Here is an 11,883-nt window from a genome sequence, read left to right on the forward strand (position 1 = left end):
ACATCCAAATCATTCATTAAACTACTTGTGTAACCACAGATACTGGATGAACCGTGATGTACACACAAACTTAGTCCTACCGCTTTCTTTCTCCTATGCAATTGCGGCAAAGTTTATCCTTATACTTCGCAAAACGTATCCCTCATTTAACTCCAAATGCTTGCATTAACGCTTTCTTCGAAAACATAGCAAACGAAAACCAAAACAGCCTTCACACTCGAGCTTAGAGACAGTTTACAACTTAAAACGTAGTTGGCCACGAAGTGGGCAAACTTGACTCCATTTCCTCTTGTAAATAACGCCTTCGAAACGGGGCGAGAGCTTTTACAACCGAACTATAAACTGGGCTTGAAGGTGCACAAAAAACTGCTTCTAATGGTCAGTAGTGCAGCTTCGAACTTGGAACGAAAAAACTTCTTCCAACGGACCGCAACGTCGCTTCAAATACAAACAACAAGCGTCTCCCGTATTTAAACGGAAATCACACTTAAATTTCGAAAAACTTTTTTAACCAATAAACACTGCATAGAATCGGTGATAGCCAATAAAGTATTTTATCAGTTTCTACCTATTTCTTTTAAAGATCAATATAGCCCAGCTATCTCAAACAATTACATTTATTTTTCAGAAATAAACGAAAATCTTAATAAATCACACCGAAACTGTAACATTTGCCTTGGTAAACAAATAAAATTGAGTTACAAAATCTAAAGCTAAATTAATAAGAAAAAATGTTTTCCCGAACATTTTTGTGATAGTCGATTTTGGGTGAAGATGGAAAGGCTATACACTTGCCTATACTTTGGGACGGAAAAATGAATTGTTAAAAACGACCGGGAAAAATCATTTCCTTATAGATTTTCGCCTGCAGAATCTATTACCTCAACCAGGGCTACTAAATCAAAAGTTACAGACATTGAATTTTTGACTATAACCTTTGATTCAGAGGTACAATCGACTAAATACGAGACTTTTTTTGGAATCTACGAAGCTAAATTAATAAGAAAAGTGTTTTCCCGAACATTTTTTGGGGTAGTCGATTTTCGGTGAAAGTGCAAAGGCTATACACTTGCCTGTATTTTGGGTGGGAAAATGAATTGTCTGAAATCGACCTGGAAAAAAAAACATTTTCTTATAGATTTTAGCTTGTAGAATGTATAACTTCAAACAGTTTGAAGTTTGGACTACTAGATCAACAGTTACAGGCCCTTGAATTTTTTTCAAAATTGAATTTTTGCCTATAACCTTTGATTCAGAGATCCAATCGACTAAATACCAGACGTTTTGGAATCTATGATGCTAAATTAATAAGAAAAGTGTTTTCCCGGGCATTTTTGGGGTAGTCGATTTTCGAATGAATATGCAAAGGCACACTTACCTATATTTTGGGTCGGAAAAATGAATTGTCTGAAATCGACCTGGAAAAAACATTATAGATTTTAGCTTGTAGAATGTATAGCTTCAAACAGTTTGAAAATTGGACTACTATATCAAAAGTTAAATCCCTTGAATTTTTTTTCAAAATTGAATTTTTGACTATAACCTTTGATTCAGAGGTCCAATCGACTAAATACGAGACGTTTTGGAATCTACGAAGCTAAATGAATAAGAAAAGTGTTTTCCCGGACATTTTTTAAGGTAGGCGATTTTCGGTGAAAATGCAAAGGCAAACTTGCCTGTATTTTGTGTGGGAAAATGAATTTTCTGAAATCGTCCTGGAAAAAAAACATTTTCTTATAGATTTTAGCTTGTAGAATGTATAACTTCAAACAGTTTAATAATTGAGTTACTATATCAAAAGTTAAAGCCCTTGATTTTTTTTTCAAAATTGAATTTTTGACTATAACCTTTGATTCAGAGGTCCAATCGGCTAAATACCAGACGTTTTGGAATCTATGAAGCTAAATTAATAATAAAAGTGTTTTCCCGGACATTTTTTAAGGTAGTCGATTTTCGGTGAAAATGCAAAGGCCTTTATTTTGTGTGGGAAAATGAATTTTCTGAAATCGTCCTGGAAAAAAAACATTTTCTTATAGATTTTAGCTTGTAGAATGTATAACTTCAAACAGTTTAAAAATTGAGTTACTATATCAAAAGTTAAAGCCCTTGATTTTTTTTTCAAAATTGAATTTTTGACTATAACCTTTGATTCAGAGATCCAATCGACTAAATACCAGACGTTTTGGAATCTATGATGCTAAATTAATAAGAAAAGTGTTTTCCCGGGCATTTTTGGGGTAGTCGATTTTCGAATGAATATGCAAAGGCACACTTACCTATATTTTGGGTCGGAAAAATGAATTGTCTGAAATCGACCTGGAAAAAACATTATAGATTTTAGCTTGTAGAATGTATAGCTTCAAACAGTTTGAAAATTGGACTACTATATCAAAAGTTAAAGCCCTTGAATTTTTTTTCAAAATTGAATTTTTGACTATAACCTTTGATTCAGAGGTCCAATCGACTAAATACGAGACGTTTTGGAATCTACGAAGCTAAATGAATAAGAAAAGTGTTTTCCCGGACATTTTTTAAGGTAGGCGATTTTCGGTGAAAATGCAAAGGCAAACTTGCCTGTATTTTGTGTGGGAAAATGAATTTTCTGAAATCGTCCTGGAAAAAAAAACATTTTCTTATAGATTTTAGCTTGTAGAATGTATAACTTCAAACAGTTTAAAAATTGAGTTACTATATCAAAAGTTAAAGCCCTTGATTTTTTTTTCAAAATTGAATTTTTGACTATAACCTTTGATTCAGAGGTCCAATCGGCTAAATACCAGACGTTTTGGAATCTATGAAGCTAAATTAATAAGAAAAGTGTTTTCCCGGACATTTTTTAAGGTAGTCGATTTTCGGTAAAAAGGCAAAGTCTATACACTTGCCTATACTTTGGGTCAGAAAAATGAATTGTTAAAAACGACCTAGAAAAATCATTTCCTTATAGATTTTCGCCTGCAGAATCTATTACCTCAACCAGTTGGAAGATTGGGCTACTAAATCAAAAGTTACAGCCCTTGAATTTTTTTTCAAAATTGAATTTTTGACTATAACCTTTGATTCAGAGGTCGAATCGACTAAATACGAGACGTTTTGGAATCTACGAAGCTAAATTAATAAGAAAAGTGTTTTCCCGGACATTTTTTGGGGATTTTGGATGGATGGATTTTCTTGATCTTCCGCCTTTGACCACCTTGATGGCAATTAAATACAGAAAATGAAAATATTGAAGTATACCAAAATTTATATCAACTACCTTCCACCTTTCTTTACAGTTTAAATTTCTAGAAACTTCAATTTTTTAATTGAAAAGAAGTCTTTTATAGATGCACGAATACATCTCTTTGTCTTTGTCATCCCCGTTCTTAGATCCAAAATAAATCACAATCTCGTTTAATCCTTATCCAGAATTGTGCAAGAACACGTTGCCTAAAGACACATTTCCACACCCCACAATTAAGACTTGTTTAGTTACCTAGTTAAATTAAATCCAGATAGTTTTCCAAAATAATACGCATGATATGAATTCAACAGACATATAACATAGAAACAGTTTGGGAAATATGAACGTTACGTCGTAAACACGCTTTGAAGTATTTCCGATGTAACATGTCGTTCATTGACAGTTCTCAAGTTTAATCCGTAGACAAGCACCGAAAGCATTATAATCTCGGGAAAATAGAATGAATTCACTTTCTATCAAGTTTCCACTCGCTCATCCTTCGTCTCGAATAAATTTATATGGCGCTTCCATGATTTTCGTGCGTTTCCTTAAAAATTTAGTATCAGAAATTATACAATCGCCAAATTCTCGTGAGGTAATGTTCATAGTATTATTTTATAGCAGATTTTAAAGTGACATTTCAATAGGTTTGAATGAGTAAGTTCTCTCTTTAGCAATAAGACTGGTTATAGGGATCTCTTTAGATAAAGTGAAACAAATTCTAACGTCATGTAATTCTTATTAAAAATGGGACGCGTAGCACGAAATAAAATGAAGTTCAGAACAGAGAACCATACTGTTTCCATGAAAATGACAGAAAAAGAGTTTGCTAATTTTGACGTCTAGTTTCATAATGGTTTCTACTGTAAAATAAAGTTTTATACTATACACAATGATGAAAGAAAACCAACCATCTCGTCAAAAGACAATGGTTCCTTTACCGTCTTGTATCACATCTTTCATAGTGATTCTAAGTGTATGATTTGTTGCAGCCCCTTTGTCGAATAATCTCACCGAGGACGTCCTGGACAACTACTACCTGCAACCGGAGGTGCCCGCGTCGACCTCGCTTCCAAGCTTCGCAAGCGGCGAAACGACGCACGCCAGAAAAGAGGTGACGCCAGCGACGAGTCCGACGAGCAGTACCCAAGCCTACATAGGCCTCATCACCGGGGTGCTCGCCATGATCGTGCTACTATTAGCCTGCACCGTTTTCCTCATGATAAGAAGGGGAAGGAAGAAGGTCGCGCTGTTACACAAACACACGGCGCTGGTGTCGAGCAGCACGAAGCCCGGGGTGACGATAAACATGAAGGACCTGAAGAACATGTCGACGCCCATCATTAATAACGGACTGTCGCGCTCCAGGCTTTCGGTGAAGAGTAAATCGAACGCGCTCGGTGGCACCGAATCGAAGAAGAACAAGAAGAGTAACCTGTACGGTCACGTGACTGGGGGCGAGGAGTCGGACAGTGAAAACTCGTCGGTTTACCACGAACCGTACAAGCTACTCCCGAACGCCAATCAGGAGTACGGCTGCCTGTTGAAGAAGGACCAAATAGCATCTAGTAAAAGTGGGGAGTATACAGGTAAGGTACTTTCTTAATCTAACGTTTAGAATGTGGAAGCCCTAACCCCAACGTTTCTAGTCCTTCCACATTCCAGCTTCCCAAAACAAACGAGTCTTCTTTGTCTTTTCACATTTTGCTTTTTCTACAAGTTCCAATCAGTTTTCAAGGTTTCAATTTTTTCAAATGGGCATCGTCCTTTAATGATAAAACAACTAGTTATCTTAATAGATATTAAAAAAATTAAATTTCGAGACCCATTTCATAATAGTATTTCTTTCAAATGTTCAGGAGCCATGAAAATATCAGTACATGTGCCAAATTCTACTGAAAACAAAATCATTAAATATATTTCTACCCACCCCACATGAAACACATAAAAACCTCCGATCCATCGTATCAACGAACATCGTAAGTGATTTTTGAAATCACCTTCATAAAATCTCCCAAAGTCTCGACACTATCTAACCACCACATAAATGAATCCCGAAGGAAAGTCACCCACACCTATGGAAATTTCTCCTTTACCTTAAAATTTACTCAAAAAACCTGAATTTGCTCATTTAGTAGTAAAAGTCGGAGTTTTCATACATTATTGTTGAAATTCAAAATTGTTAGTATACAGTAGCTTAATATAATCACCTGCTACGAGATAAGTCGTCAATTTTGCTAACTTCGAAGGTTAAAATCAGACTTTAATTTTGGGTTCCAAGATGGCCTCGTTCAATAATATAAAAGCCAAAATTATGCGATTTCGACTAAGGATATCGATGTGGATAGTAATCAGATATCAAGTAGATATTAAAGAAGAAAAGAGTAAACCAGAAGTAAAAATCATTAATAAAAGTCAAGGTTAATACGCATTTGTTGGTACTTACTGCACACGACCTTAAAACTTGCAAATATATCCGCAAAAGCGCGCCATTGAAATGCCCAACGTAAATCACAAGAGAAAAACCTCACAAAAATATTATACAGCTATTAAATCCCTAATAAAGGCATGGAAGATCAAAGAAAAATGGTGTGCATCTTCTTTTGCAAGTAATGATCGAATCTGGTCTGTAGAGGGAATGGATGCAGTAATGCGCACACAGTAAAAAAAAGATTACAGAAATTTCATCTGTACGACCTCTAGCGGCGAAATTAAAGAACTATTGTAAATTAAACCTATGCTACATCTAACTACATCTAAACTAAACGGGATTGCAGGGGAAATACATAGATGGCGTAAGACGTTTGAGTTTAAATGCTTAAAAGTTCGAGTTCGAATGTTAAATATTCGGAATTTCATAGAACATCGAATTTAAAATTCGAGTCAGAGTGTTTGAAATATCGATGATTTTGGGATAAGATCGGAATTTCATAGTGAGCTGTCAGAAAATCCAAAACTTTCAAATAAAAAGGTGTCAAAATGTCCAGGCCGAATAATCGAAGTAAAGTCGGAATTTCGAAACGAAAGCCTTACATTGGTAGTTAGAATTTTTGGGATTGAACTAAACAGATGGTCTGTCCATAAAATAATATATTATACAGTTCCAACTGTTCGAAATAAATTTGATATTAACATGGCTTAGTAACCCGGCGGTAACCTTCGAAAGTAGACCAAGGTTATGCTCAAGGGCATTCGGTTGCAAGGTTAGCAGAGATCAATTGTTTGTGTTGTCATGTTTCATTTTCAAGGTTATCAAAGGCCAACGACCCCATTTTTGTGGTGCCACATGAGTCAAGTTGAAATTCAAAGGTCGTTCGGCACTTGATGGTGACCTTGGAAAGCCGGTCAGGTGAAGCTGTGGTCCGTTTCGTCATTCACCCCAAATAATTTTCCCCTCTAGGGTACTGCGTGGTATCGTATGGGTGGCACTCCCTAGGTACAGACGTTTTCAGGTTTCAGCAACAGCTGTCTGTGTGACTTGACAGTCGCGGTATGACTGTCGGGACCGCCAGCTTCACATGCCCTCCAAAGAATGGTAGTCAGGAGATGTTTTGTACCACTAAAAACTGGAAAATTGTGGGAGTCGAACTCACAACTTGTGAGATTAGAATCAGAGGCTTAAACCGCTACCCCAAACTGACGTGACCCCTAAACTTTCCGCTCTCTCCCAGACGTGCGAAGTCGATCAAGACATCCTTCGGCCGGGCAGGAAAACTTTCAATATTCGCCCTTCAAATGATACCTTGAACAGTTATGTAGTTTGCACTTTGAACTTTACTCAGCGATTATAAAGCCATCGCGTTCATGCGTAAATAATAATTTGCGATCGACTATGAGGACATTCTAAACCAACTCCATGTATCAAAATCCAAGACTTGCTCACCGTTCAAAGTCCAAAGGTTGGTCAACATTCAAAGTCCATAGTTTGTTACGTTCACACAGTAAGCTCAGGCGAAGTAGGGGTGGGTCGGGGTGAATAATGGGGTATCCATATACTAGCTGAAACAACAAAAAAAAAAGAAAATATAGTTAATCGGATAGACGTCATTTAGACTTTAGTAAATTTAAAAAGAGAAAACACAGTACTTACCAAAAGAGGAACAAGGTAGACTTCCTTGTTCTGGTTTTGATACGCTAAAAAAATTGACAGGGTAGAACATAAACAATAATTGTGGCCACAATCGAGGGTGATTTAATAAATGATATCAAAATATTACAAATAGGACACTATAATATCTAGATCTGAAATGTCAACGTTTAAAGTTAACCCAATTTTTAGCAAAAAAGGGATCATTTCGTAGTCAGTGAAATTATCAACGTCAAAGCGGGCTTCCGCAGAAAACAGAACAGAACATATGTACTCAAACGTCAAAAGTTATATCAAGGATTCGTCGAAAATAAAAATATTACTTTTGAACCACAGAGCGCAACTTTTTCGGGCTCAGAAACAGTGCTTTCTGCCTGCTGTTACAGGTAAAACGTAAACAAAAAAAACACGAGAGATAGTGAGTAGTGCGGCACATAAATATTGCGATATTTGAATTTCAAGGTGTAAATCTTTCGAAGTATGACTACTTTTACATAAGCTGGCAATAATGTAAAATCCAAAATTATGAGGTGTCCACTCAGAATATCGACATAATCAGATATCAGATGGATATTAATGAAGAACAGAATAAGCCAGGAGTAAAATGCCTAAAAATAATTACTAAAGTCAAGGTTAACATGCATTTGTTGGCACATACCGTAAACAGCCTTAAAACTTATAAATATATCCGCAAAAGTGCGCCAGTAAAATGTGTAAAACAAATCACAAGATAAAAACTTCACCAAAATATCGTATCTTCTTTGCAAGTAATGATGGAATTTGGTCTGTAGAGGGAATGGATGCAGTATTCCGCACGCAGAAAAGAAAAGATCACGAAAATTACATATGCACGACCTCTAGAGGAGAAAATAAAGAACTATGGTAAATGAAACCTATAATACTCAAGTAACTATACATCTTAACTAAATGGGATTACAGAGAAAATGCATAGATGGCGTAAGAAGTCTGAGCTTAAGCCCAATATTTGTATAAAAATCGAAATTTTATAGTACACCGAGTTTTTTAGGTCAGTTACTCACAAATTCACAGATGAAGTCGCAAATAAGCTGGGTTATATTACAGTTAACACTTGGTTGAGTTAAGGACTGTCAATTTGTTTAAGATTTGCGGTTGCGGTCCGTATTGAAATAAGGGTAAGTCCGTTGGATCTATGGACAATGTACTCCACAACATCATTAGAGATATACAAAAGGAGCATCATAATATGCAAACTTGAAGACGAATTCACGATTTCATTCTCGCTGTCTGGGTGCTTCAAGTAATCCGCGGCTTAAATTAAATTTATATGTCACGGGTGTACATAAACAACCCCTCGACAAACGCAAGAACTGGCAAATGCTCTTAAATGTATGAATGGGAATTAAGAACTGTCATCAATTTTAAATGTTAACTTCTCTACCGTTGAAGCGTTTCCGACGCTTAAATTATTATATGACGCCCTCGCGTGCGCGAATTGTATCTCATCTCGTTTTTCTACTGTTACAGATTTCACGAGCGTCAATAGTTTCCAAGAGGAATTGAAATACACGTCTCCCTCGTTCTACAATCTGACGCCGCCGCCGCCGCCGGCGTCGCGTCCCCCAACGTACGACGTACAGAATTTCCAAACGCCCACGAAAACACCGAACGGAACAATTGCAACGGAAAACTATTACGCCGCCACCGATATTGTAAAGGTAGGAAGACGTGCTTTAAATGCAGACACCACCGCCGCAAATGGATTGCTTGCCATTACCGATATTACTTTTCATGCGCAAAATTTATCGCCCATGTTAATTTTTGTACAATAATACTGTGACGTAACTTTTGATTGTGATAAACGACGCGTTTCCCGCGCGCCAGCTTTTTAATATGGATTAATTTCACGACGTTATACAGAAGGAAAAAAAATAATAATCTCTTCGCGGCCGTTTATCTTCCATCTGCTCCTTGTCTTTTATGTAACAGAAGAAACTTGTTGCTCCTCTGGATTCAGGCCATTAAACGCGGCATTATGATTCCTATTCAAGGCAACGGACGATATTATCTCCCTTATTAATGGCAGTTTTTATGTACCTCGTATAAATTGTAATTAAACTCATTACTTTGACTTTCGAGGCGAATATTTAGGGAGATTTATCAATGTTGAACATAATGTTCCACCAAGATATTTCAACGGAGCGTTAGCGACGAGATAACGGCAATTATTGCCGATTTCGCTATGGAATGCTCAGACAGGTTAGATTAATCATAATTAGATAGCTCGGGATTCCATTTTTAATTCGCATGGAGTTTTTCACGAAGAAATTATGCACCGTTGAGGTGAAACTTTGGACAATTCGCACCCGGACATTTCGCACCAAGGAAAATTCGCACCAAAGATATTTCGCACCAAAGATATTTCGCACCCGGACGTTTCGCTCGCTCCCGGACAATTCGCACCTGGATAATTCGCACCGGAATAATTCGCACCAGAATTTCGCGAGGGGGTATTTTGTGTACGGTTGACTTTTAACATAGAAAGTCGGTTGTGAAGTATTAAATTAACTCAGAGCTTGAAATCTCCAATATTACTCACCAATATCACGTTTTATTACTTTGTGCATGTAATAGACGTATACCTACATTTAAAATTTGGATACTTTCAATATTAACATATAATTTGGAATCGTGACGTCCATTTTGTGTTCAAACTCTAAATGGGATAATTTATTAATATTGAATAAAAGTTCCCTAAACCGTTCCCATATAATTTAATAAAACGAAGTGATACACTACATGTTTCGACCAACGGTCATCTTCAGGTGATCTACAACATGGTAGAGATAATTGAGGAGAGACTATAGCTATAAGACTTGCAATAGATGGAAAACAATTAAAAACCCAAAACGGCAGTAAAACTGGAAAGGCCAACGACCATATCCGTGGTTGGTTCCAGAGTAAAATTGAAATTTGAAGAGGTTGATAAACTAAATTTTTTGCAGGGGAGGGCCGAACCTAAAAACTAACATTAGACGACGGTATAAGCAACGATGAAACTTACGTATAAAAAAGTCAAAAGGTCAAAAGGCGATATCCTAACTAATAAAATACCCAATTAAGGGCTTTGAAACTGGAAACCATCTGCACTTCCAAAATCAGTGCTCGGTTTAGCTAATCTTACCTTGTCATCGTTGACCCAGATCCTGGCATTGCATGTTACACTAAGAGCCGATGGATCCTTCTTTGCTCTTCTCGCTCGACACAGCCATGATGAGCAGTTTTGGAGTTTAAAGTTCTTAGCAAAGTGTACATGTATCCTTCATAGATTATGTATCTCTTTCCCCTTTTCGTTGTACCGAAGTCCATTGTTACGCGCTCCGTATAGTTTGCACCGCCTAAATCTCATATCCATTATCAATTTTTTGTAATAAATCAAACTTCAACTTTTAGCCTCAGAGACAAGACAATTTTTGATATTTTCCTTGATTTTGGCATTTTAATGTGGCACTTAAATATTTATGTTGGGTAAACAATAGCATACAATTTGTAGAGGAATAATTTTTTTAATAGTATTTATGAGGCAAGAATTCATACGTACAATCCTATGTCCCTTTTTAAATGGAATGGGCCATATCAAAGCAGTAGAGATTTTAGGTCACTTTAATAACATCCACATCACTCAAAATCTGGAATTTAGGACATATTTTATTGTAATCTCCATATTAAACATGAGAACACTTGCTAAAGGTACCTAGAATGAAAATTAATTTTAAAAAAAACAAAAAAAAAGGTAAAAAGACACTCATCCGTGATGTAAATTGTCCATGCACTCATGTTCACAAGTAGACGGATGCTGCTAAACGCTGGTATCGGTCTATCAGCAAAACTGTCACGTGACATTTCTTAAACCTATTTACCCAGTTTTATTGTACCAATTCACAATCAAGGTTTTTCTCATTTGGAAACCTTTTAGCACGTTCAAATAATATTGCAATAGGAATATAAAAGTCTAAATAAAATTTTAACAATTAGGTATTATTTGTTAATAGCTGCAAGTTAAGTTTCCTAGTTCTCTAACCTTCGATGTCGTCCATTTAAAGGACACATAACGAATTACGTATGTATTGTCTTAAAAGAATCTCAAGTAAATTATAATCATATTTGAACGTAAAACAAATAGATTCTTGAGAGTTCGTAAAATTAAAGAGATAAGAACTGTAAAGTAACGAAAAAAGCAAAAAATGTTGATAAATATCGTGAAAAAAATTGATCTTGCTATAAATTATATGGCTATTATTTAAATAATATACTAAAATTGTGAAGATCCATGACTCTCAATGGGGTGCTTAAGAAGCTTCGGAGAAATAACACCAAAATCTACCCATTTATTATTATAACAATTTTTATGGGGAGATTTTGGTGTTATTTTCTCCGAAGCTAAATAATATACGGTGGTGCATTAGAAACCATACATAGCTATTTCTGTAAATTAAAATAATTTTCAAAAAACGCTTTGGCCCGTCAAATTGATCAGTGTCTAAAATAAAACTTGCTCACTAATGTCTTTGTCTCGCATCGCTGACAGTGCAACCCT

The 11,883-nt window shown here is 36.2% G+C and overlaps 1 protein-coding gene across 1 annotated transcript; it reads left to right on the top strand.

The window, feature by feature from the left end:
* Window positions 1-4,208: 4,208 nt before the first annotated feature.
* Window positions 4,209-9,004, top strand: LOC116181194 (the record flags this gene model as incomplete). Its single annotated transcript, XM_031501477.1, is given in 2 exon segments — window positions 4,209-4,809; window positions 8,814-9,004. Coding segments are annotated over 2 exon segments (597 nt in total), but the record flags the coding sequence as incomplete, so codon positions are not given.
* Window positions 9,005-11,883: the final 2,879 nt, after the last annotated feature.

The sequence above is a fragment of the Photinus pyralis genome, unplaced genomic scaffold (genome assembly GCF_008802855.1).
Source record: "Photinus pyralis isolate 1611_PpyrPB1 unplaced genomic scaffold, Ppyr1.3 Ppyr1.4_LG9, whole genome shotgun sequence".
Taxonomy (NCBI): domain Eukaryota; kingdom Metazoa; phylum Arthropoda; class Insecta; order Coleoptera; family Lampyridae; genus Photinus; species Photinus pyralis.